The sequence below is a fragment of the Aythya fuligula genome, chromosome 1 (assembly GCF_009819795.1).
Source record: "Aythya fuligula isolate bAytFul2 chromosome 1, bAytFul2.pri, whole genome shotgun sequence".
In the NCBI taxonomy this organism is placed as follows: domain Eukaryota; kingdom Metazoa; phylum Chordata; class Aves; order Anseriformes; family Anatidae; genus Aythya; species Aythya fuligula.
The window spans coordinates 127,831,505-127,858,815 of record NC_045559.1 but is presented as its reverse complement, the minus strand read 5'-3'; the positions used below and the strand labels follow the sequence as shown (position 1 = coordinate 127,858,815).

The 27,311-nt window shown below is 43.5% G+C and overlaps 1 protein-coding gene across 1 annotated transcript; it reads right to left on the bottom strand.

The window, feature by feature from the left end:
- Positions 1-274: 274 nt before the first annotated feature.
- On the bottom strand, positions 275-23,988 carry ACE2 (angiotensin I converting enzyme 2). The gene is given in 19 exon segments (XM_032202495.1): positions 275-936; positions 1,594-1,788; positions 3,029-3,145; positions 4,134-4,231; positions 8,236-8,288; positions 8,696-8,744; positions 8,746-8,869; positions 9,327-9,449; positions 10,098-10,196; positions 11,817-11,961; positions 12,785-13,011; positions 14,039-14,208; positions 15,719-15,816; positions 16,526-16,634; positions 17,136-17,248; positions 18,308-18,451; positions 19,045-19,138; positions 20,980-21,138; positions 23,751-23,988. Coding segments are annotated over 19 exon segments (2,418 nt in total). The 5' UTR covers positions 23,934-23,988; the 3' UTR covers positions 275-818.
- Between the last annotated feature and the right edge of the window lie 3,323 nt (positions 23,989-27,311).

The window sequence follows — 27,311 nt, the reverse complement described above, 5'->3', positions numbered from 1 at the left end:
TATTTGTAATATGCAGTATTTGCAACAGTGGAGGCAATGGCTGAAGTACTGAACATTTAGTATTAATGAAATGTATTTCATGTTCAGATGACAACATAACATGGATTTTTTATTTTTATTTTTTGTTTGTTTGTTTTTGAGGGGTCACATGCTAATTGTTCTCTACAATACATCCAACAACCAGTTAGAAAAATAACTTATCTTACAGCTTTCTAAGTTCCAGTGCGTGTTAGTTTTCATTCTGTAACCATTTTATAATGATACAGATTTCCTGTAGGTGCAAAAATTGCATTTATTTCATATCAAATTGAGTACTTCATCACAAACATTCTTGTGGTGGACAGTTGTTTTTTCTCATTGTCTATCAGATAGACTTTTGAGTTCTCCATCTGGAAAGATCAGGATGTTTCTTATGGGCATCACAAGAATATGAATTATTCTTGTCTGCCTTGTTCTGTATACAGCTCTATACTTCCAAGAGTTTATATCTCTTTAGAGAGGAAACAAAGACAAATTGGATGCAGCACACCTATGAAAAGCAGCAGAGACAGTGTGTAATATGATGCACACAATTTGTAGAAAAGCCACAGGACATACACATCTTGCATTTTTGCATATTTTTTTAGTTACCACATATATGGCAGAATTAGTTACTGTTGTCTAGGAACCAGTACATTCAGGGTGTACCAGAAGTCATGGTGTCTGATGACATCCATAGCATTTTGGTCCTTGCTAGGCATCACTGCTACAAGTGAAGAAAAAAGACACCAACCAAACTAACCAAACGAAAAACAGAAACCCTTATTGTGCCATGTCATCTAAAATGATGTTTGTGTCTCTTCAGATAGTTCAAATCCCTTGTTGCTTTTTCCATCATCATCATAAGGGTTCGCTTCACAGTTTGATTCTGCTTCTCTCTCTCTTCCTTTCGCCTTCCTGTAATAGAAATTATTTTTATATTACAAGCCCCTGCTCTGTTCAAGTCCTTCTGGATCCTCAGAATAAGCAATTGCAAATAATATTGTTCTCAACTGGGAAAATTCGTGCCAGAAGGAATTTTTCATTGGCTTTAAAGGGAACAGCAGCAAGCCCACTACATTCTCAGAAATCCCATTATCGGAGAGACTTACGAGAACAACCTAACCATATTGGTGAAAATGCAATAATATTTAAGAGAAATGGCATTCCTGGACAACCCCCAACAAGACCACTGAAGACTGCAGGTGCTGATGAGTGCAGGCAAATTCTGCTGCTGAAGAAGGCAGCACGCAACACACAGGCTGCTCCACCAGCCCTGCTGCAGGGCTGGCAGAAGCCTGGCCGTGCCACAGCTCTTTGCAGCCACAGCACATCCAGCTGCCTTGGCTAAACTGCTGATGAAAATGAACATTCACTACACTGCCAAAGCTGCCATGCACTGAAAGGCAGGGAGCTGAACCGTTAGCCACTACTGTTGAAGGGAGGGAGATGATAAGCAGTAATTCCCTGATATGCTTCAGTTAGATTTGGTGGCCAATCTGTAAGCACCCTGATGAGTCAACCATTGGGACTTCTCCCACTAGTCATGATTACTGTGTCAAAAATACTACTTACTTTTTCCGATCTCTCTGTCCACTGATGATCAAGACAATAACTCCAATGACAACCAGGCTAATGACCACTCCAAATATAATTAACCAGATGGTGACTGGTGGTTCATAAGGTGCGGCCAGGGTTGGAACGATGCCCACAAACTCCAGCGTGTTATCATCCAGCCTGAAAGCCTCATTGATTCGTCCTCGAGACATGCTGCCATCAGGAGGAAATTAGAAGTTTCACATGTTTATTGGAAAGAAAGAAACATTTCTCAGTTGCTTTATAACTCTCCAGTAGGCCAAGTTCCCACTGAACTGTTCAGTTGAACAGGCTGCACAGGAGGTACCGCTAAACTTATATTCCGTCTTCCTTCAGTCACAGGGTGGCAGGTAACAAACATGATAACTTAAGCCCTTAACATGTTGCAGCTTAAATAACATGTTCAGACACTGACTAAGCTCTTAAACCCAGTCTTAAAAGCTTATCAAAATGCAGCAAGCAGCCTTATGATCTCATTCTCTATTTGTGCTTTGCCTCTTATTCTCTTTATCCATAATTTTCTTGGTTATATGACAGAAAACTTCAGCTTTGCCTTATTCTCTTTCCCTCCTACAGCCTTCCACTACCTTGATTTGTGCTCTTTACTGCCCTGAAAATACTTTCCCTGTTGTCTTTTCTGTGTCTTGTTTTCCCTGAACCTCTGCTTCTGTCAGTTTGATCTGGACAACAATTTTCATAGTCATACCTCTCCCTTGGTTCACTGCTTTCTCTAACTGCTTTCTCAGCCCCATCTTGTGTTGCTGCTACTTTTAGATTTGTGCCGTCTTCTTTTCCCAGTGTACATTATCCGTGACCATCTGCAGACTTGCAGTTTTACTTACCATTTTTACAGTAATAACTGACAGTGGTTTCATACTGTGCTATAAAAGAGCTGTTCATTGACCCATAAGTGGGAATTAGCTCCTGCTCTGACTCCTTTTCTCTACAGTCAAATACAACTGGCTTTCTTTCTAATGCATCATTCTGCAGTTGTCACTAACAATAATTCTCACACTGAATTTTCTCTAATGAGAGAAAGAAAACACATGTGCTCTTGTGCATGTACACACCATTACCGTGCCTCATATTTCAGAATATAGAATAGTTCCCGTTAAAGTTGAAGCAATGATATTTCCTGGCAAAGTATGATGCAATTAGGTGTGTTATGACAGTTTTACAAGCCCCCTGAAGCATTTTACATTGGCTGCTGTCCAAGACACCATCAGATAGATGGACTGTTTTCTTTCTATCCTAACCGTTTCTCTCCTAGTATTTCCATTTTAACTGCAGAACTGACTTTCTTATTACCCTTCCTGTTTTAGCACGCTTAACCTCTGCTTTTCCTTTCATCTTTTCATATACTGTTTTGTTTTTTTTTTGTTAATTTGTTTTTTCCCAGAAAGCAAAATCTCACCTGATGGCACTTTCCACGTCAGCTTTGGGCACAATATTGCTGACATTACCTGGCATGCTGACAGTAATGTAGAAGGAGACCCTTTGCGTCTCTTCCCAAACATGCACGTCTGTAGCCCTGATCAAGAAACAGAAGAGAAAGCTTTTGTGGTTGTTGAGATGACATTAGCTTTAAATTCAAGTAAGAGAACGGTTGCATTGAATAGGTAATGCTAGTTTTTGCCAAGTGAAAGCTTCCTAGTGACCTCAACTTGGAAGTTAAACTTATCCTGTTAGAAATTCTTTTTGCAAGTGCTAAGGAATAACCTCAGATGGAGAAAGTCGATTCTATACCTGGGACAATCCGAATTTTCAAAGCACATAATCAGCACACAGAACAAAGACTGCTCAGGCCCTCTAAGGTGTGTTTAGGGCAGGTCTCATGAGGGAAGTGATACATGAAATACCAAGTGGGAAAAAAAAAATCCTTCTTATGCTCTGCAGAGAACAGGTCCTAGACATTACATGACTGATGTTCTATGAAGTAATATCAAATAGTTAAAATAGATAGCTTCTCAATTTTTTCCAAGAGACCTTAAAAAACTGTGTTTCTTCTTACCAAAATCAATCTCAAATGATAGATTCTGTTTGTAAGTAAACCCAGAGAAGATTAGTAAGTCTATATGGAATCTAAGTGCATTATTATGAACAAGTTTATCTTTCCTGGGCTCAAAACCTCTTGGATATTCAGTATCGTACATGTATACAATTGGAATTTTTATTTCTAACCAATGTGTCTTCTCTGATATTTTCACGGGGCAAAAAAATTCTCTGATATTTTCACTGGGCAAAAATTCTCAAGGCTCACTTTCATCACCGATGGGCAGTGGGAGACAAAGCCTCTGCAGCCACTGAAGTTACCTATCTTAGCACACAACTCCTGAACTTCATGCTTCTTGGGGAAGAGAAAGAACTGCATGCAATGAAGCTGGCACCTCGCTTTTTACAACCAGCTGATGTTTAACATTGTTATCACCACAGAAATCACAATTAATTCCACCAACCCATACCACTAGTGAGCCAGAATCAATACAGGCATAGCCAGCATAGTTAGGCAAGCCACTCACTCGAAGTCGATGAGTTGCTGCTTTTCTGCGAAGTATTTCCTCATGGCATAGGCGATGGATGACTTGAACAAGAAGAGCTCACTTTTATCCCACTCATACTGCAAAAACAGCACAAGAGAGATTCATCAGAGGTGACAGTTGTATGGCAAGTTAGCTGACACTAAGAAATCATTCTAAAAAGACATAGTAATTGTAATTCTTGGCGTGCATTTCTGCTTTATTTATTTGCACCTTGATAGCACTTTGGGAACCTACTCAAACATTTTCTCCCTGTTAATCTGAGCATTCTGCAGAAGAACAACCAAGCAGGCATCCCTACTGCCAAACAACTCTTCGTGCTATCCCTCTGCAATCATGTGGGGCTGCTGAAGATGTTGCAGTCCTGCCTTGCAGGAAGCAAAGGCAGCAGAAGCAACATGTGCTCTGTCCCAGTTACTGTAATTCATAGTCTGTGCTTTAGAGAGAGGATAATAAAGTGACCATAATGATGACAGCACTTCATGATTCAGATCAGCAGGTTAAGCTAGTAGTAGCACCTGCCAGGGCCAAAAGGGCTGAGCTGATGATGCTGATGCTTGTGGTACAGAAATACAGCCGGAGTGGGAGTTTCAAAAGCCCCTGCTAGTTCCTGTGCCCACAGAGATGAAAAGCTCTTTGCATCAGCATTTCTACTGTTCTTCTTCCCTTAAGAACAAACAGGCAATATAAAAAATTCCTTGCCTGTGTGCAGGCTCCTCCCAGCCTGCCTTATGAGTCCAAAGTTATCCTGGGGCACAGAAGTCAAAAACAGCTTCTCTGGAGCAGGAACCGGGAGCTTCACAGAGGGCAAAAACCTCCTCAAGAGCTGACAACGCACCCCAGCCTGTTGTGCAATGCCATGTGTGCACAAAGGGAAAATTCCTTTCAGAACTATTCAGTATTGAAGTATCTAACCCCTGAAGGCTTGGATTTGATTGCATTGCAGGAATGCCTATAAATGCTGTCAGTAGTAGTTTTACACCATTCCTGACTTTCTCAAGCATCATTCGGGAAGGTGCGGTAGAAGACAGCTCTGTTGTAACAGGACGTTATAAAATCTAGCTGCATTCTTCTACTCTGTCCTCCTGTCACCACTGGCAAAAAAATAAAGACAAACACACTGGAGAAGGGAACAGCAGGAGCCCACACAGACGCTGGTCCGTGCTGCATCATGCCCCAAGAAAGGCACTGGTGACCCAGGAAGAGCAGCCCCCGTTTCCCCCCCATGCCAGGCTGGTTTCTCCTGCCAGCAAGAGCAGGGGCTGTTGTCTGCCCCTGCCCTGGCAAGGCAATGGTGTTCTGCTCACCAGGAGCTCACCAGGAGCCAGGCAAAGCCCTGCCCTGGAGCGCTTCCCACTCTTTATCTCAGGCAGCTGGCAGCATTCACCATCACAGCTTGCAGGCTGTTGGGGGGGGGGGGAGGGGAAGGAGGGTTCCTCTTATTTTTGTTTAGCCCAATATCTTTAGGCTCCATAGGGATTTTTGATTTATTTATTTTTTTTTAACCAGGAGCTAATTGAGCTTGTTTCCTCTACTGCTGCTTTCTGTACTTAGCACCTTTGCTTTTTAAACATTTTTTTTTTCTGTAGCATTTTGTCTTTTATGTCTAATGTACTTTAATTGCCAGTGTGCCTCTCAAGTGCCTTTATAAATAACATTACTGGCTGGGTGGAGAGAAGCACCTGGCTGGCTTCTGGTCTGTGTGTGAGCAATGACTGCCTGCACGCTGTCCCTAGGCACCTCAGAGATCTAGCCTGGTGCCTGCTGCTCGCCACAGGGGCTGCTTGGCTTTCAGAGTGAAATGAATGTCCCGTGTTCCCTGCAAGACCCCCACGTGTAGCTTGAAAGTCAGTGCCTCTAATTCAAAAAGGCTTTTCCGTGATAAAATACACGTAAATGCCTGCAGGATGACTGCTTTCCATTTCCAAACACCACCTTTGTGCCCGCCTTTTACAACTCGACCACAGGAGTGACAGTCACCCAGTGGGGAATTCTGAATTGATGTTTGAAGGAAGGTTTATTTTCAAATGGTGGTCGGGGGATTCCCATTCAAGGGACTTTTAACAGTTTCCCTTGATAGGGCGCTTGCTTAATGCCCCAGCTGGAACAAAGCTGTGGGTGTTTCAGCCTCAGCAGCTACACTGGTGATGCTGTGGCTGCAGCTTTAATCTCATCAGCCTGAGAACAGTTAGCAGGGTAATTTCAGCCAAACACACACTGGCATAGCTGGCACGGGCCCATCTGTGAGCCTGGGTGCTTAATTTGCTATCACTTTGTGCTATTGAAACTTCCCTGCTGGTAGCATCCAGGGTAGGTAGCTGAGAGCTACAATATTGCCTGTACTGCCCCCAGTGCCCCCATCCCCCAGTAACACTCTCCATCCCCCTGCAGAAGAGCAGGGGATTCCTCCTTTTGCATTCTAGCCGATGCTAAGGAGCAGAAATGCAAATAGATTTGCTGGTGTACTGAGAATGCCTTCTGCTGTCCTAATGGAGCAATGCACCTCCAAATCCATCTTAAACACTTGCTCCGCATTCCCGGCTTCTGTGTGCCGTGAGCTGCATAAAGCAGCCGAAACATATTGCTCTGTGCAGTGACAGTCCTTGTGTGTGCCATTGCCTGCTTCTCTGCACGCTAGTGCCTAGAGACACATCCCCAGGAGCCCCACAGGAGTGAAAATTGGGGCAAAGTATAAAGCTGCCGAATGGAGAAGGTTTCTTGCAAGTTGGTGACGTGGACTGGTTGTGAGAGGAAAATGCACGACTTGCTCTTCAGAGCATAGGAACCTACTGTCCATACAATAATTCAAATTAAGTAATCTGTATGAGATTGTTTTACAGCTGCTCAATTGCACAACAAAAGGCTGTGATGGCAAAAGGCAAGCATAAAAATGGTATTAAGCTAAACATTAACCATAATGACTAATAAATGTGTTGTAATAGGGAGCCTTTTCATGCTGCTGATATGAGTTTTGAATTGTATCTAACTCGACTCAGTGGTCTAGGAAGCAATAAAATTCCAGTGGGGCCTGCATGTGAGACAGTGATAGAAGCAAGAGCATCAATTCATATGAAAAATGAGCCCAAGGTACTGCGTCCTTGCTAGTCCAATAGGCTCCGGCGTGCATGTCTAAATGGCCTGCCTGATGACATGCTCCTTCTCGGAAAATTACTAACGCTCTGCAAGGTGAAAACAGAGATTAACAGGTGCAAAGTGTCTGCCCTGAAACCTTCTAGGACGCCTCCATGAGACTGTCATGAAGAGACAGAGTGAGAATAAGGAGCAAATTTTTAGCCAGGTGTCTGGGTTAAACAGATGGGCCAAGCCAATGCTCTGCTTAAAATCTTGAAGAGTCCTCTTTTGCTTTGATGAGTTTTGTCAGTTGCTGTAATACATTTTATTGGGCCAGCTGGTGTAATCAGGGAGAGCAGACACTCTTGGAAAGGAAAGCCCTTCTCCTTCCCTGAAACACAGCAGCTGCACTGCCCTTCTCAGTCTTTATAATAAAGCTTGTGACTGCACAGGGGCAGCAGAATACCTCAGGGCTACAGCAAACAGGCAAACAAGGATCTACAAAAGGGCAGTAACAGGAGAGCTGCAGCGTGAAACCATTTGAGAATACAGGGTGGGATTTAACCGCTCTGTTTTAGCTTCATATTTAAACGTGAAGTAGCTACTCTGATAACTTCTGACTGCAGTCATGATGATGGAAATTAGGAAAAAATGTCGGTAGAGGCTTTTGTCTTTTACTTAGCCACAGCAGCATAGCAGGGCAAAATATTGCAGTTTTTAGGTACACAGGTCCTCCTATGCTAGCCCTCCAGGTAAAAAAAATGATTGGTAACTCCATGGTATAACTTAGCTCATCTAGCTCAGCTGTCTTTTTTACCATGGGTGAGACCACTCCCAGGAGAGGTCCCACTGCTAACTGTAGCAGCAGTCTTGACCACAAACTCAGATGAGACATCTATGGGATAACCCTCCATCTCAGCTGATGCCACTTGTCAGATACTTCCTGAGTGACCAGCACAGCATTCCTGTTGCCCACGCGACACACAGAGCATCCCAGTGCAAGCACACTTACCGTCTGGCCTGCTGCTTTCAGGCTGATGCGTACTTTGATGGCATTTTCAGAATCTGATTGAAAAAGAAACAAGACCTGGGTCAGAGCTGCAGTGACGTAAAGGTAGTCACTGGGAAATGCTGGGACAGCTACAGTATTCTTGCAGGTTCACCTGCTTTCCCTGGCCAGCTTGGTGGGATTTATCTTGTTTCCCTTCAGCCATCTCTACCGCCAACATCTGCATCTGAGCTGTAAGCCACCCAAGCCTTGTTTTGTTTAGATAGAAAGAAGGAGCACGTCTAGAGGACAGTCCTCCGGCCTTCTTTAGACATCTCCCAAAGGAAACATGTCTTTCCCTCCACGGAGAATAGGCAGCTCAGAAGCAGGAATTGGTGTTTGATGAGGTGAATCTCACTACCAGAGACAGGCACAGCACTGTACATGTAAGAGTTAATAGAATCAATGCGCAATCAATACATACATGGAGTCCAGTCTGTATTCCAGCCAATGTATCTGACAGAATTGTTTTTTTTGCAGCCAGTTAAATAAAGGTTCGAAGTAATGGAGTAGAGGTGTTGCATTCATGTACTTCTCTCCTGTTAAGCTTTCCAGTGCTTGAGTCCAGGGCTTAGATCTGCCTAATTCAAGCAATCCTCTGTGTATGTGGAAGGAGAGACAATGCATGTTATTGACATGTTCCGTCTAGGCATCCAGCAAAACAATCTGCAATCAATATCAAAGTTTTCTGGTTTTTTTTTTGTTTGTTTTGGTTTGGTTTGGTTTGGTTTGGTTTGTGGTTTTTTTTTGTTTGTTTGGTTGGTTGGTTGGTTTTTTGTGTTGTTTTTTTTTATTATTTTTTTGGCTTCTGAATCCACTCCTCACTCCCATCATTCTTATTAACAAAAATAAATTATTTTTCATTAACAGGAGATTAAATCTTTGAGGTTTGCTTCCTCAGCTGATATAAATTTAGCCAAATTGTCAAGATGAACTGACAAGATAAATGCTAAATTTTCAAGCTAAGTTCATTCTTGGTGTAACCTCAATGATTCTGGAATGATTCTGCTTTGCTATGCTCTGACTTGCTACTTATGAGAAATTGTCCTTGTTACCTCAGACTCTCACCAGCTGCTGTGGAATTGGTGATGTCGCACTTGTGAAGAGGGCCGGTGTGGTTGGCCGCTTTGCAAAGTGCCTCATGGAACTGGAACTGGTAAATGGTCCGGGTGTAATACCTAAAGAAAAGGCAGGGAGAAGGAAAGCACACATTTTGTTAGTTGTCTGTCAAGAAAATCCCAAGTCCTTGGACTTTGGGAGGCTCCGCAGCATCAGCTCTCTTTCCTGCTTGGAATAAGCACTGCAGCAATGGGAGGCCAGCCGGTATTTATAGCCTGTGCTAACTCTGACTTAACAAAATGCCAAAATCAAAGGCAGCAGAAATGCCCCAAATCTGTTTGCTGCCACATAGCTCAAGGTTTTTCCTTTCCCGGGTCTCTGCTCCAGCTGAGCCTCTAGGATGAGGTGGCTGGGACACGGAGGGACCAGAGATAGTTTCTTCAGGGCTGCATGTGCATGGCCCAGGTGACAGTGGCACAAGGCATGCCTCCCCATGAGGCAGGCACATCATATCGACATAATCCCACCAGTCTGATAGCAGCACAAAGCTGCTCCGCTTGGCAACACACCCGGCCATTCAGAGACTGCTACAGAGAATCTCCTGATGTCCACTGAAAACCCCCCACTGAAATCAGTTGCCTTCAATCAGGATGTAAAACAAAATAAGATGGTGTCATAAAAATCTCCAGTATGTTTTAGGTAATCAGAGCTTGTTCTGCACCCAAAACGTAAATCATGAATTAAACATTGAGCAAGGCTGGAGTTACCTTATGAATGAATAATCATTGGCCACATGGAACAGTGCAGCAGGGTCGCAGTACGTCTCATCATGAGGGACTGGTTCAACAACACCAACTATGTCTCTCCTGCAGGTGGAGGAAAAGAAAAACCATGGTATTTTCATTAATAGTTAATAAGAAAGAAAGAAAGAGAAAAAAAAAAAAAAAAAAAAAAAAAAGATTCTTTTCCTCTGTATTGTCAGATACCTATGGGTAGCTCTCTCCCTTCCAAACACGAGAGGTATATACAGCTCTCCATAACCCCAAAAGAATACTGCTCCACAGCTGAAGACCACAAAGAAGCTGCTTTGAAACTGATGGTACAAAGAAAGGATTTGCAGGTGTGCAGGGAGTAGTTGGTGGTATGAAATATCTTAGAAGATATGCTTCACATACACCTCATGCCCTGCGACACCCCAAGTTTTGTGCTGGGTAAGTGCATGCAGAGACTGGGTGGCCCAAAAGGTGAACGACCTGCTGTGTCCCACTGGGATGGAGGTGATTTTTTTTTTTCTTTTTTTTTTTTTCCTCCCCTGAGAGCATGCTTCCTGATCAGTACTACGGAAACAAGCCCATACCCTAATTTTTGAGAATGCTAATAAACTTACACAGAAATATTTTATCTGCAAACCTGGATGACAAGGTCTTGTTTCAGCACAAAGCTTTGCAGTGTCATTACAACAGATGTGATAAGCTTCCCTGAACAATTTGTCACTCTCCATTCCTCTGACATCTCTGCTACTTTTGAATAAATCGAAGCTGACTGATTTTTTATGGTGGGTCAGGAGGCTTGCTGACATCAAGTTTTGTTACAGATTTTGTTTGTTGATGAAGGCTCACTGCTTGTGTTCCTGTTAGAGTGTAGACTCAATTTCAGTGTGGGGATTGCCTGGTTTCTTTGCATTTTTCTGCCCCCATGTAACCACCCTGGGAAATGATGGACTCCAGCCTGAATCAAGCCTCTTTTTAATCTTGAACTCCAGGGAGGTGAAATGGATTGGCTGGTGGGGATAATCTTTGAGGCACCTCTGGCTGCTTCTTACCAAGGGAAGTGTATTTTCTTGATTGAGAAAAGTGGTAGTTAGCAGAAATATCAATACATAGGAGAGGAAAGCAGTCTGGAGATTTTTGAACAGCTTACATCCAAACCCACTGTTAAGTGGGAAGGAAAAGCTACAGAGAAAAGCATGCAGAGATGTTGGTTTGGACTGATATCTCTATGCCTCTCAGGTTGGCACGTGTGATGAACCTCACCTTCCTCTTGTCCTTGGGGAGGTGGGGAGCAAACAGGAGCATGTGGCCAGTGAGATTCAGGGAAGAGAGATGTACTTAAGCTAAGTGATGTCCTGAGGTATGTATCATGGGGAACAGCAATGCTGAGCCTGGGATCTGGAACATCCCATGTAAAGGCCACAGGCTGTCTTTATCAGAGAAGCTGACATTAGAAACGAGGAGAAAGTCTGCTGAAAGGTAGGGGAGCTACCTGAAGCTGAACACAGTGTTCATGGGGATAGACTGCTTGTGAGACCTTGACCACGTTTTCACCACATTGGGTGTTTCTACATGGCACTCTGCTGGGCTTCGTAGAAACATCCTGAGAAACAGATCTTGCACAGGGGGGCACAGGCATCTCAGTTATGTTGAATAACTATGAAGGAATGGTTTTGCAGAGTCAATTGCAGAAAAATACTCATTTCTCAAACTTACTTCATCTCCCACCACTGCTTCATCCATTCCTGCTTTGTAATCTCGCCCCTAAAAACCATCCACCTCCACTTCTCCAGCATGTAAGTAAAAGGCATTGTTCCAACAATCGTTAGTGCTTGTTTGAGCAGAAAGTTGATTTCAGTTTCTGAAGAGAGAAGTAGTTAAGGTAACGGTTATGTTAGCAGTTAGTATCCAATTAAGCAACTAAAGTTGCTTCCTATTACAGCTAATGCTTACAGATGTCTGAGTTAGAGGCTTTACTAAGAAAAAAGTGGAAGGAAGGATACTAATGAAAAAAAAAAATTACACGAGGAAAGATCACTTAAATAATGTATACCATTCTGTATCTATTTGTCCACCACCACCACCTCTTAAATAATTTAACACCTTGGTATTTACATGCCATTCTCCGATGGGGAATTTTAAGTTGAAGATTTTAGTACACCTCCATCCTTATAATGCAATGCTCCAAGAAGGCAAACAAACTGCATTGCAATGAGGGCTTACCTCACCTATGTTGTCCATTCAATATGCACATAAAAGAGGGATGTAAATCTCAAGGCTTCAGTTTCATTTTAACTGCTAAGTGCATACCTCTGAAAGAAAGGTATGGCTTTATGTAATCAAGAATTTTTTCAAGAAAATAGTCTTCAAGAAATTGAAAAGACTATTGCAGTCTCATCTAGGTGAGCTATGAAGATTTTGCAATGAACTATTCAGTAATGAAGAGCTAGCTATTTGTTTCTAAATTATGTAGCTGCATTATGAAGTCGTGTTCCTCGCTTCGTGATGCAATTTGGGGAGAAAAATAGGATTGCTGATAAGTTTCTGGGGCAGAATTTGCAGAAGCCTCTGAGTCGCTCACTCATCTTGCAGACAAAATACTCTGCTACAAGAAAAAAAAAAAAAAAAAAAGAAGGCCTGTGAGTGTTCTCAGTTAAATATATAGTATTTATGTATTTATTTACCTTCATCCTCTTGGAAAGCTGGCTCTAGGAGGTCGAGAGATTTCAGGTGCTGTGGCGTAGCTGCAGAAAGTGACATAATTTCACCTACTGCTTCATGGAAGCCCTCGTTGGCCCCGTCCCGCAGCAGGAAGGGCTGCACAGAGTATGCCATGTCGTACTCGATGTGGCCCATCTCATGGTGCGCCGTCAGGAAGTCATCCATGGTCACTTTGGTGCACATCTTGATCCTGCATGCCAGGGCAAAGCATTTGTGGTTAGCGATATGGTGGCTGGGCCACTGCTGTGGGGCAAAGCAGCCTCCAGAGCCAGCGAGCACCCCACACCTCGAGCAATTCTAGCATGTCATGAGGTTATCTTGCAAGGGTGAGGACTGGAGGGGAACTCAGCAAAACACTTCCATCCATCCACCTAGTGCACCAGGAGTATGGGAAAATGTTTGCTTTGTAAGAAGCAGGTGCTCCCTAAAACTTGGCAATAAGTTTGCTGTGCATGTTGGAGTGAGCATCCGTCGTCAAATTTAAGCAGATGGCAGTGTTAAAAAAACTGTGTTGGTCACTCCTGCTTTCATCCTCATGTGGGTACCATTTAATAAAGGAAATTATTTCTTCCAAATGCGATTTCCTTTCTCCTTCCCGAGAGTGCTGAGGATGGAGGCTGGCAGCTTTTATTACAGCTCTGTTGGGGACCAGCCTCTTTCACCAGGGAGCTGCAAGAGGGGATGGATTTTGCCCCAGGACACTTCACTGTGTGGGAACTTGCAGTCTCTCTCCTTACCGGAATATGAAATAAACTGATGTTTTTCATGAAACTCTGGAAGTCTGCCTACCAGTTCTGACACATCAACTAAAGGTAGCAGGTGGTGTCTCAGGAGGTTTTCATTTGCTGCCCAGGGACCTGTGCCATTGCTGCAGAATGTGTAGGTGACCAGAAATCCCAATGATACCAACAAGCACCTGCATTTGTGTTTATTCTTTAAGCCCTGGAACAGTCATTATTTTTCTAATTCAAGTAGATAATAGTCACTTCCCTGCTTAAATTTGACAGTAGTCCTTAGATCTTCACAGGAAAAGCTACACAGTAAGTCTTACAATCCTGCAGGCTCCCTGCTCCCTTGTTTTCCTTTCCTCTCTTATCAGACAGAATAAAAATAATGAATAAGGAACAATTAAATCTTAAAACAGCATGGTGCACCTTCAGTGAAAATATGAATGCTCTAGGAAATGGTATGAGAAAGGTTTATAATAGCTGCAGTACCTGTAGTCATTTTTGCCCATATCCCATGCTGTAGGATGGCAGACAACCTTCCTGTTGTCAGTCGGCTCTGTGAGCATGGAGTTTTTCCAGAAGCCCTCAGTCATGTTGTAGAGGCCAATGGAGCTGAAGAAGGCCTCAGCAGCTTTGAATATTTTCACTGCATCCCAGTTCTGAAAAAAACAATGACACCATTGACCATTTCTTCTGCATGGAGCCCGTTCCCAACAGTCAACTTAAAACAGAGCAGCTGAATTCACGCTGGTCTATCAGGGATTTCAGGTCAGCACCTGGCTTACTGAAAGTCAGGAGACAGTGTCCATCATTGGCACTTTTGTAAATGCTGCTGGGAACTGGACTTAAGTGTTTTCCCCACAAACATATAGGCTTCTGCACTCACGAGAGTCAGCAGATAGCACCTGACTCAGACCAGAGAAGCCTTTAGTAAAAGATAAGGTGGTGGAGATAAAAAAGGTCAGAAACACGACAGATCTGGGATCCATTTCTTCAGCCACTTCAGTCAGGAACAATTGTTTGTGGGAGTGGAGCTGTGCTTGTAGCAAATGTGTGTGAGAGGGGGTCTTGGCTGGAACCATAAAACCTGGCAAATGTATCTATGGGAGTTGTCTATCAGATTGTAACTGCACATTAATGTCCAGAATATTTCCAAATGCCACTCGGCAGTTTTATTACTCTAAATAGCAGGTCTGCATTGGCTGGGCTGGGTTTTTGCAGAGATTTACGTGGCAGATGGTTAATTTGGACAACAGTCCTAAATTAGGCATGAACAAGAACGAGTCCAGCCTTCATCCCTGAGTTTCTGTAAGCAATGCTTCTTTTCCTCATGGTGGTGCTTTGGTATAAGTAATTTAAGACTACGGGGGGGGTCAGTTCTGTAAAATATGAGTGAGATTCATACACACTAATGCAAGCTGCTTATGAATCAAATGTAGCTATTCCTTCTCTTGCCAGTATAGCATTTAAATGGAGCACTGCCTCTGTGAGGAGGGTAGAATTCAGGTAAATAATCGCAGTTCAAAAACTTTCATTTAATACCTTATTTTTCTATAAAAGGAGCATGATTTAGGCAAGCATACAGAGAGTTTTCTTCATCCACATTGTCAGTCTGGCAAAGGTGTCATGGTTGCTAACACTGTAGATCTCAAATACAGACCTTATGGTGCTATGCAGTTATCAAAAGATAACAGGCAGAATTGCAGTTTCCTAGCTGTACCCAAATAAACAAGAATGGCAAAAAAAAAAAAGAAAAAAAAAAAAAAAAGAACTGCAACATACAAACTATTTGATTATTGTAATGGCTGGCAAAGGTCATATTTGATAACAGCCAGTTCCATGAGTCCTGAAATATTTATATCAACAAAATATATCTCTTAATGGACAGGTGTCTCCGAGGAATACAGACTCGGAGCCAAGATTAAGCCAGTCAAAGAGGGTGGGGAAGAAAGAGAGGAGAACAACTAAGGGAAAGAAAAAGTACAGTGGAAAATGAATGAACATATTAAGGTGAAGAGCAAAAAAGGATGCAGAAAGCAATTCTTTGCTGGCGGCATGGCTACCTTTGGACAGCTATAGTTTTATAGACACTGGCTGACATGTGCAATTTTTATGCTATCTAAATTCATTACATAATGCATATTGCATAAATAATTTATCATGTCTTACCTTTTGAACCATTGCATCAGTTACATCAATGTTTGGTTTGGCTGGATAGGGAACAGTCAAGGGATACAGATTTGTCCAAAATCTACCCCACATATCACCTTCAGAAGAGAAAGAAACATAGAAATACTTTAAATGGTTGACTATGTATTGTTTAAATTGTTAAAGACAGTTCTATAAATTGTGTGATATCATAAGAAGGGACTCCTATATGCCTACACAGGTCAGATCCAGATGTGGAGAGAAGCAGTTCTGGGAAGCCATGAATAAGTTAAAGTCAGATCCTTTTATTTCCCAAAACTAGCTGTACAGTATAGTTTCAGGACTGATCACCTTCCAAAGGTCTGCTTAAAACTGAATGCCCATATTGTTAGCCCATGAGATTGCTGCCTGTTGTGCTCATGCACATTAAATTACAGCAGCTTGATGCTGCACACTTTGAAGGCAAAGTCATGAAATACCACCACTAACGGCAAGATTTGAAAGGGAAAGAATATAAATCCCTCCAAAATCTAATTTCAGAGGAAGACAAGTGCCACCAAGGGGAGAAAAATGTCACTGTGCTATGCTGGAGTTTTGAGCTGGGTGCCCATGGCTCCAGCAGGCAGGATGCTTGCCTTCCCCACCTGCCTCTGCTGCTAAGCACCTCTGCCATCTCTGCCAGGGACTTCTTGTTTCTCCTCTCCCCTTCTCTTATTTGTACCCTGTTTGTTAATATTAAACAGGCAGATTACTCTGTTCCCATGTGCCTTGAAGGTGGTCGTCCTGTGTACAAGGCCAGGCTCACGCGACACGGCCGCGTTGTCGTACCCAGCAAATGAGCGGGGAGGCATCCTGTGGAGCTGATGAACTGGGAGCCGTAGGCCTGCTCCAGACGGTGCCTCACGTAGGCATGTAGCTGCTGGTACAGCGGTTTTATCTGGAGGCAGAGAAAGAGAAGGAAGCACATTAATTTCTCCTGTCTCCACCCCACTCGTCCCTCCTGAGCAGAGAGCCTCGAAGGTGTCTCTGACAAAATTCTTCCCTCATGAACCTGAAGCCTTTGGCATGGAGCAGCAAAAGGGACCAAGCTGCACCGTCCCTATGTGGTATGTTTGTTTGGGGACGGTGGAAATGGGTGCCAGGCCCTAGTAGAGGCTGGCTGCAAAGTTTTTGCAACAAAAGGATCATGGGGAGAAGGACACTCCAGAAATTCATACAAGGCTATGTGCTCTCTGCGCCTTTCTTTTGAGCTTGTCCTGGCATTGCTGCAGAGGTAAAAATTGTCACCTATGACCCCCAACAGCTGCTAACCTCATGTGCACTGAGATTGGGCCATCTACAGCAGGTCTAGTCTTCTTCCTTCACAACATCAAAACATGAGCCTACCCTCACAAAACACAATCCGCTGTACTTGGTAAAGGCATTTTTCTGCCCCTACCTGCTCAAATGTCTTCTCCACATCTTGAACAAGCTGGTCACGGCTGTATTTATACTCTTCTGGGTAATCTGCTTCATAATTTGCCCTCCAGTAATCTCCATAGTCAGCATAACCTGTAAAGCAGGGAGGTGTTACCCCATGACAAAGCACATGGTGTGGCTCAGCCAGCAGGAGCAGTGCAGCTCCCTGCTGACCCTGTGCAGGGCCACAGACTTTCCCCAAAACCAAAGCCAACACCAGGAGTGAAATTCAGCTTCCAGTGGCACTACATCTTCCAGTCCACTGAGCTCCATCGAGCCTGGAGACAAAATGGTTCATAGCTGAGGTCTTTTCCCTAGTGATTTAGAGGAAGGTGATGCCTGTGCTTGATTAAAATTTTCAATCTTTTTTTTCTTTTTTTTTTTTTTTCCCCTGTCCAACTCTTTGGAGTATAATGTCTCATGGCTGATCTCTAGCTCTAGATTGGTAGTTTTCAAGAAACAAGGTTTATAGGAAAGTAGGTGATCCAGCAGCAGTTTTACCAAGAGGCAGATAATGTAACTGCTTCAGCAGCTATTTTAGAAGTCCTGCAAAGAAAAATAATAGCAGCCTGCCATTGCTCCTTGAAAAGACAATACCCTGTGATTTGTGGAGAGATCTCTGACTGAAAGCATATTTCCCTTAGTGCAAAATCCTTTTAAAGCACCTGGCTGTGTCTGCTGCCCCAGACCTGCACAACCTGATCATTCCAATTGGGGCAGAAGTAACACTGCTTGTGGCTGGTGCAGGAAGGCCGAGAGGAAAGAAGAAACCTCACCAGGGACATACAGCAGCACTCAAAAGCTTTTTAAACTGAGTGTGTTTGCCCTCAAGTCACAAACAGTGCAGTTCTGGGAAAGGCAGTCTGTGTCTAGTGAAGGGCACTAATACATTATGGCATTTGGGAAAGTGCCACTAAAGATACCCCATTTTTGTTCCAGGCTAGTGACATAATTCTGATCTGGTCCTTGGCACCTGTCTGCACTACCTTTTATTTGGCGTCATGCACACTCAGAGCAAAATACATACAAAATGTTGATCATCAATGTGCAAAACAGTCTGGGCTGTGAATTCTGGGAAACGTGTGCAAGACTGAGGTATACTTCTTAATTTCTGGAAGCCAGAAAAAAAAAAAATAAAAATAGGCAACTTACCATTAAGCTTTGCAGCCTCATTTTTAAGTTCAACATACTCTTCATATAATGGTCTCATCATCCTGCCAACATCAGCTCTCCAGCCTTCCCATGCCCACAGTCTTTCATGGTAATCTATGCTGTTGGCCATAATAGAATCCAGACCTGTCAGAACAACAAATATGTATATAAGTACTAGGCCTTGAAAAAGCAGAATCTCTTTATTTTCTTTTACAGCAGGCAAATGAGCCAAAGCCAAAGAAATTTCATGAGCTAAGAAGATAACACTTTGTGTTTGATATACTAAAAAATCCCATTATTTTATTGCACCCTTTTTTGATTTAAGATTTTCCCCTTCTTATCTTTAAGAGACACAGAGCAGATCATGAGTCACTCAAATTAACCATGCTCTCTCCCTGCATCAGCTTCCCTTGCCTTGACCGTGTTCTTGAGACTGGCCTCAGTGCAATGTCGAACCCAGCAAGACTTGGATGCCAGGAGGGAAAATTATAGACTTTCTACGGTGTGGGCAAGCCCCGGGTGACAGGCAGGCTGCCACATAAACTGAGCAGCCCTCTCCTGCTGCGGGCCTGCTGCAGGTCCCTGGACTCCAAGGTACAGTGAAATTAAGACTAAGCTTTAGATAGCAGGATATATCTATGGGAACTACAGCCTGTTTTCTCACAGTCATGGGTTTCCTTCCTCTTTTTGAACCCGTGATATGAAGGGCACCATATGGGCAGCTGTTAATACCATACCTGGCTCCAGCACCATGCAGTCGAATGGTGCGGTGGTTTTGCAGACAGTCCCAGTGCTGTAGATGGTACTCATTGTATTTAGCACGGTGTTCAGCTACAAATTAGATGTGAGATAGCCCATTAGAAACACGCTATGTGCACAATAATAGCCAGTTATGGTAATTCCTTAAAAGCTCAATTTGATGCCTCACCCACCAGTTTAACATTTAAGCTTATGTCTAAGCTCAGCAGAGATTAATGAAAGAATTTGCCCGAATGCATTACTGAACCAGGACCTAGCTGGAAAAGACAGATAATCTCTCGAATATATGATGTAATCTACAGGTCCTTAATATCCAGTCAGCAGATCTCTGCATTCGATGAACACGAACTGTCAATATACAGCAGCAATAAAGCAATAAAGTTTATCAGCACGCTCCCATGAATGTGGACCCACCTAAAGCCTCCCAGTAGCTCGTGTTTTAGAGCAAGAGCAAGAAGGGCCCCATCTGCAGAGGCTGTCAGGCTGACTGCTGCTTGCCAGCATGACATTATATCGCACCAATGCTTAACCTCCACCGCAGAGAAGCTACTGCTCGTGTCTTGGGTCAGCTGAAGGCCAAGTGCATCTGAAATCACCCAGCTCAGAAGCTATGATACACAGCTGCATCTTTGTATCTTTTTTTTTTATGTTTTCAAGTTTTCATACCTCAAGAAAAGCACGCAGCACTTTTAGCTTTTCCTTTAGGACTAGGCTTTTCCGCATTTAAAGCTTTAAACCAGAACCACTTAGAGCTGTCAGTGGGAGGGGTTGTTGATGACTAGCTCTAACTTTATCTCTGTCAGCTTTAAAATGAGTGGGGACCCTGGGAAATTTTTGTGTCAGTGAAAAATATTTAAATATTTCTGTGGAATCCCATCAGACTGGAAAAAGTCACTTTTCAAGTGAAAATCAATCATTTCAGCCCCAAAGGCCATTTATCTAGGAACCTGCAAGTGTCTAAATGTGGACAATACTGAAGAAAATACCTCCTCAACAGCGATAGCATTACCATCAGTGCACTGCTGTGCTCAAAAATAAATACATATTTGTATGATCCTCCAGCATTCCCAACAAGGCAATCTGTCTTTCCAGAGAGACATCTCATTTAGACCAAACTGGATGTCCAGCCAGCCTGCTGCATTTTGTGTGAGGTGGTTAACATTGCTGATCCTAGCTGAAAAATCGCAGGATCCTTGCATAATCAGGACTGAAGGATCCCCTATCTGGGCAGTATGTTTCAATTTGAACTCCAACAATAAGAAACCAATTCAACGCTCAAGAGCTGGGCTATAGATCCCTTTTGAGTCTTCAGAGATGCTCAGCCCAACTCCTCATATGCTCATTATCCATACACATGAGTTTTATGTGAACTTTACAGTGGAAATGTCAAACCTCATTCTGAATCTTGCTTAATGCTGGCCTTCAGCAGTTTGCTGTGGAAAGGGGCCATTGACCTTCACCACTTTCAAGCATCCCAGGGCACCTGCTGCATAGAAGCATCCCCTCTCCTTCACAGTCTGACAATGCAGCGTGTGCAGGGAAAGAAATGTTGCCTCTGCCTCCGCCTGTCTGGCTCACTGAACATCCTTTCACGCATCTCCTGCTTATTGCCCTCGCTCTGGACTTGGCCATGCACTTGACACAGGTCCTCCTTTCCCTGTATGACTAACCTGGTCATTTGTGCAAGGGCAACCCTGAGGCGGGTGCGAGTTTGCAATTTATGGCACGGATTACACAGCAAGGTGATGACCTGAGAGGGAAGCAGTTTCCTGAGCCAGACGCCCCTCATATTGCTGAGGTCACCTAGCACAGGTACGTGCTCCTGTAAAAAGCATGATCCTCAGCCAAGCAGGGTGGTGACAGCACCATGCCCTTGCTCACCTGGCACAAATAAGCTGTGCTCAGCAACTTACCCTGCTGTATTTTTCTGGTGACAGCACGGAGGATCCCTTGTCCTGGAGAGACTGGATCTGGAGCCTGAGGAGAGGATCCTGGATGTCAGATAGTGGGAAGTTGCTGGCATTCCTGGAGGCCTCCTCGTAAAATGCAGACCACTTGGCACCCGCCTCGTTCTGCAAGAGGGTCACACAAGCCCTGGGTTACTTCCCTGAAAGAGGGCAGTAGCCTGATGTACTCAACAAGCAAAAGTATTTCTTCTGGGGAAGAGCTTCATTTGCGGAGTCCACATGTGGACTGTAGGTTTAGCACTTGCACTGTGCAGCTGGAGAACTTTCTGACTTCACTTTCCAAATAAACATTTTTCTTTGGTGATAGCAAAAAGCAGGACTGTCTCCTCACAACATATTTGTTATAATTGATCCAGCATCATCTAGCTGTGTTTCCTGATAGTTTAAATCACCATAAATTCTTCTTTTAGTGCTTCCTTTGGCTCACCTGGGCCTAACAAAGCACAGGTACAAGCCAGGGCCCAGGAGGGCTGTGACCCTGATGTCATTCCTCATTTCTGCTTCAGTAGCAGTAATAAGCAGCAGCCAAGATATTGATATCGAGTCTTCTCATGCAAATATCACTTTCTCCTGAAGTTTTAATTAATAAAAGATTATACATGGGCATGGAAGACTCTAAACAGGTGCCTAGATCAGGCATGCAAAACTTGAGAACATGAAAGCTACATGAAATTACTTTTTTCACTGTTGCAATTACATACATGTGAAACTCCCAAATTTCAGTGCATGAAGCAACACCATAAGAACATCGTTTGAACTTGAGACCATCTTTAAAAGGTCCATCTTATTCTTTTCATCTTTCTTTGTATATGTTTGTACATAGATTAGCACATCATCACCTGTCCAAAATGGCAAAAAGAGTAGTGCTAATTCACCTGGGCCCTTGGGATAATGTTATTAATTGTGCACATGACGATTTTTTGGGCTGTGAAGAGGGCACCTGCAATGCCTGTCCCACCCTGCTAAGACATCAGGATGCAACAAATGCACGGTGAGGCCAACCCTTTTTCCAGGGCTGTGCCCACGTTGTCCAGCACTGTGCAGGATGGACCAAGCTTCAGGCTCTGCTGGACAGAGACAGCAACAGGCATAACATGCCCATTCAGACCCCAGAATGCTTTCCAAACACTCATCCTTTTCAGGAGCAAAGCAAACAGATCCGCCCATTGCTCAGCAGCTTGCAAAACTCACTGGGCAAGAGCTTAATAAGCACCCAGAGGAAGAGCAGCACTGTGCAAATCTGCATTTGAATTGCTTGTCCTGACCAGAGAAGAAGAGGAGCTCTAGGAGCAGTGGGGCAGGAGAGGGGGCTCTTTAGTTACAAAAGCTGGGGGAAAACAGTTTGCTGTCTGTTTTTTCCCTAATTAGAGAGACTGGTTGATAAGTCAGAGGAATAGTTATGAGGTTTGTGGCCCAATTTACAAGGAAAATGGATGGGAAGGAGCCAAAAGGGACAGTAGTCATTAACTCTGCTCCTCCAGCAGAAAGGGAGGAGGGGAAGCAGTGGGTTTATTACCAGCGCTACAAAAGAGATCAAGCAAGAGAAAACGTCCTCTCTGAGCACTGGACTAATTGGTTCTTATTGCTGGTATCTCCTCACGTATTATATTATCATCTCATTAATGCTGAAAGTGCTGTATGGGGCTTTCATTTTACGTGTTTGGAAACATTATAGTTTAAGTACCTGGTGCATTGGAAAACATTCCAGATTGACAATGATTAGTCATTAGGATTTCTTCCAGCAACCAGTCTCCTTGCTTTAATTAAGAAATACTATAATTAAACCATGTTTTAATTAAGCTATAAGACAAAGTGGAAGACTTGTACTGTTACACAAAAGTAGATGTAGGATGTTCAGCTTCATTTTTATGCTCTGAATTGTTTTTCTCTAAAACTTGACTTAACTTTAAAATGCAAGTAGCTACAAAACTCAAGGTGGTTTTTGTTTTTGTTTTTTTTCTTCTTCATTTTAAAGGTTCCAAGGTTATGAGATGCCAGGCTGCAGCACGGCTGTATTAGCAGGCAGTCAGATCATGGCTGAGTGCTCTGAACAAACACAGTACTTGCCAAGAGACCCAGTTGACTGGGACAGCAAGATATTGGTGTTGGAAAGCAGGGCAAACTGTGCTGCAAGGTGCTTCAAGTAAAAATGTTCTATTCCTTACTTCAGATAGATATTTACTTCCAAAGCAATGTTCTAGACCACCATGGTGCAAACTCCAGTGGTGGCTTTTCTAAATCTGTAATCTCACTTCATTTTTTTTCCAGTTTAATACCCGCAGTCAGTCTACTAACAGCCAGGGCTATGAGATGAATGTGGTCAGTAGGTCTTCCCCTCTATAAAGAATGGGATCCCCTATACAAGACAGGGATAAGCTCAGGACATCAGTGAATATAGAGGCAGGTGCCCCTCTCCATCCAGCTGATTTTGGGTCCAAATGTTCCTCCTTCACCTTTTCCCCCAACTTACTGGGGTGACTCAGGGTCATAGTTGAGGGCAAGTCCAGCCTCTGGCCATGTCAATGCAGTGTGAGGACAGCCCTGTCACCAGCCCTAGGCTTCAGATGTTGCTAATGGCCCAGGCACCTCCAGTGAGTTAAAGCAAGCTCCCAAAGCAGCACACAAATTTCTGTCAACCATGGTGGAACCAAAACAAACTGGAAAGTAACTATCAGATTCCTAAAACACTATTAAAACCCATAGAATAGAGCACTTACCATCTTTGTGGCGGTCTCCTCAGTAATGTTGGTGTTGTAGTCCCATGAGGCAAGGGAGTTTTCATAGTTGATGTCTTCTGCCCTCACATTGAACTCTGCCAGAAACATTTTGGCTTGATTTGTGACATCCTGTGGGATCACAACAGCGCTCAGACCACAGAGAAGCAAGACGTGAGCCAACATGTTCGTGTCCAGGCTGAGAACCTCCCAATGAAGTAGTTTTCCTCAGATGAGCTTCTCTACCTTCTTCTCATCAGCATTTATGCATGGCTAATGTGAACTAAAGAGGCTGAATCCAATTTTCCAGGCCTTTTATAGGTTTTATCCATTGAGGAGAGAAAGGAAAAAGTTTTTTATAAAAAGTCAAATAAACAGAAGTCAATGATTAACTTTGGAAAAACATAATTACTCCTACCATTTTATGGCCTTCTTATAAAAGGCTTTTACTTTTGGTTAATGTTTCCCAAATGCGCTGTCAATGATACAGCTGGTCACTTTATCTATAGCCTGCCAGTGTCTTTGGTAGCTCAGAATCTGTGAATCCTTTAACAGGTTGGTGATAAGCTGTAAAAATATTTAGAAACTTCACTGAAACACCAAGCCATGACCTTATTTCCCAGGCAGAAAGAAAATCCACTTAGCCCAACATAGGGTATGTGGTTAGATGTTCAGGACCATGTTTTAAAAGTCTTTGCAAAGCCTGAGTAATTTGGAGACTCTTCCTCATTTTCAAAATGACTGGGGCATATAAAACCAGATTTTAAAGGTGTTTATGAACTATCAAAAAGAAGCAAGAGAAACAGTGGAATCACAGCAGCTTGTGCAGTGACCTAACTTTAACTATAAATCAATTTGATTTAAGTACTAAGATAACTAAGACTACTAAGATGATTTCAGTTAAATATCTAAATACGTTTGCTAATCCAGTTAGGGACTGAGTTCTTACTGCAAATCAATGAGAAAATCAATGCGTGAATTAGCTCTGGAAATGCAGCTTGGGTTGAGTGTTATTGATCAGACAATACCTTAGTACTTTTTAAATTAGCCTATTTCTGCTTCAGGATCACTTGGACTGGGAGATGTGACTGTGCAGAAACATCCATGGGGTTGATTTCCAGTTCCTAGAGGAGCCGCTCAGAAATCTTTACGAGCCTGCCTACACAGGGGCAGCAGCAATCAGCCCTTCCATTGCCAAATCATGAGAGAGAAGCTGCAGCCCTCTTGTTTGTGAAGGGCAGAGCACAGCATGGCCTCAGCAGGGCCACCACCAACAAGCAGCAGCTTGAAGGCCTCGAGAAGGCCTTGAGAAGACACCTCACCCAGGTGTTTGCTGGGAAGCAGCACTCATTACTCCTGTACTCTCCTTCCAGGATGTTAGCTTAACCTGCTCTCACAGGCCTACGCAAAGAGGAACTCATAGCCTCTCTTGGGACGTGATCCTACATTCATGCAACCCTTCCTCAGAGGTCACATTCTCTAAATGGCATGTTATTCTCGCTGATGCCGTCCAGACTCTCCACAATTTGTGCTTCTTCAAAGATGATGTCTAAAACTGATCATAACTGACACTTTATCAATTATCAGTAACACAGTCACTGTATCTGACACACTGTGGTCCCTTCTGGTAGCACTGCTGCTTGTCCAGCCCTTCCCTTTTTGCCTCTGTACATCTGGCTCTAGGGTGGCACTAATTAGAGCATTTTGAATTTCTCTGGGCTGAAGTCCATCACACTGATTTCAGGCAATTTTTCCATTTTTTTTATGATGATTTGGAATTGTAATCCTTCAAAGGACTCACAGCTTGGCAATGACCATAAACCTATTACCAGGTTTTCTATTCCTATATCCAGATCATTCAGGATACAGCAGGGCCCAGGAGAACTATCACTTTAAACAGCCCCTTTTCTTGATTGAGAATTATGGAGCCTGGTTTTTAAATAATTATGTGCATTTTGCAATTCTCCTCTGGTTCATCTTTCTTTCATTTGCCTATGAGATTGGTCATGTGGTGAAATGTTGATATTTTTTTTTTGTTGTTGCCATTTTGGCTGCAGCTTCTCCCTTATCCACGAACCCTGTTGTCTGTCAAAGCAGAGAATTATATCTATTACCTTGATATGATTTCTTCTTTTCCAGCAGAGAACAGGGACTATGATGATTATTTGCTTTAACCCTTTAATTTTCTCTTCTGTTCTGGTAAGGTAACCTTGCAATCACTGAGCCTGGTACCTTTTGGCATACTAAAAGCAGGCTGACTGATTGAAAATTCCTGTTTTACATGCAGGTACTATATATATATATATTATTTTTCCCTGTTACAGTGCTCTAGCATCATCCTTGGGGCATCCTTGCTAGGCCTTATTTCCCTGTCATGGTGCCCGAGTAACCCATGCTCCTTTCTCTGTCCTATGCCTGCTACCTACCCATGTACTGCCCCAAAATCCTAACAGGTTCCTGCATGACCAAGGGATTTCCTGGTAGTGGGATACTTGGTAGGTACCTCAGGGGGGTTGAAGGGCATAATCTCATTTTGTATAGGGAGTGCACCTGCGCCTGTATTTAAGTGTCTGCACATGTTGCAGTGAGCCACCGCTGAAATATGGAGAGTCACATTAAAATGCAGTGTGAAATTTCTGTCTTACTTCTAGATATGTTTTAATGTATGCTGGGTCCTGAGCTGGGATTGATTTGTGTATCCTGCCCATCTTGGGATGAGCTTGGAGCATGCCTTGGGGTGGGCCTTCAGGCTGCTCTGGAAAGCTGGCAAGAGCACCCAGACCATTTGTACCACAGTGAAAAGGAAACAGCAAAATGAGAAAATGAAGTACCTGGAACCTTTTCAGGACATCCAAACCTCTATCAGAGGCTGTGAGGCAGCAGCCATTGGGCTTCAGTGATACAAGGAAACCAACTGGGAGTTAAGTTCTGGTCTCAACCAAAGATGCTGTTATATGTGATTGTGGCTAGTCTGCTGGGCTCACTCTGAGACTATGACAGTTTGCTACCATTATGGTGCAAAGGGTGAGGATAACCTGACATGATAGCATAGGCTCATTCACCAGTTTGCCAGTTCTCCCCTCTGCCACTGGGGTCTGCAGCATGAGCCATGTCTCCCAGCTCCTCCAAGTCCCCTTGGTCTTTGTTGTCTGACATCTGTTTGAATAGCTGCCTGCTGCTACATGTATACTCAGCTGCACCATGACTGTTAGAGCTGTTTCTGCCTCACCACTCATGTCACTGGCTGAGCTGTACTGTGAAACTAGGGCTGGAAGAACAGAAATGCATTTAGGGCATGCCTCAATAAGAAAGCACTGAGTTGCATATTGGGCACCACACCCTTAAAATAACATCAAATACCATTATCAGGCCATTTTTTCCAGGCAGGAGTGCAGCTTAAGCTCTCTCGTATACTTCGTCTTCTGCCTTTCTGCCCAGTGCATAAGAGATGGACACAAGCAGTACTCAGAGACTGATTTTCAGAGAGGAGCTCAGAGGGGCTGTGGCTGCATGGCACTGGGTGCCTGGCCTTGAGCATCCCCTGGGAAGATGAGCAGCCATGGG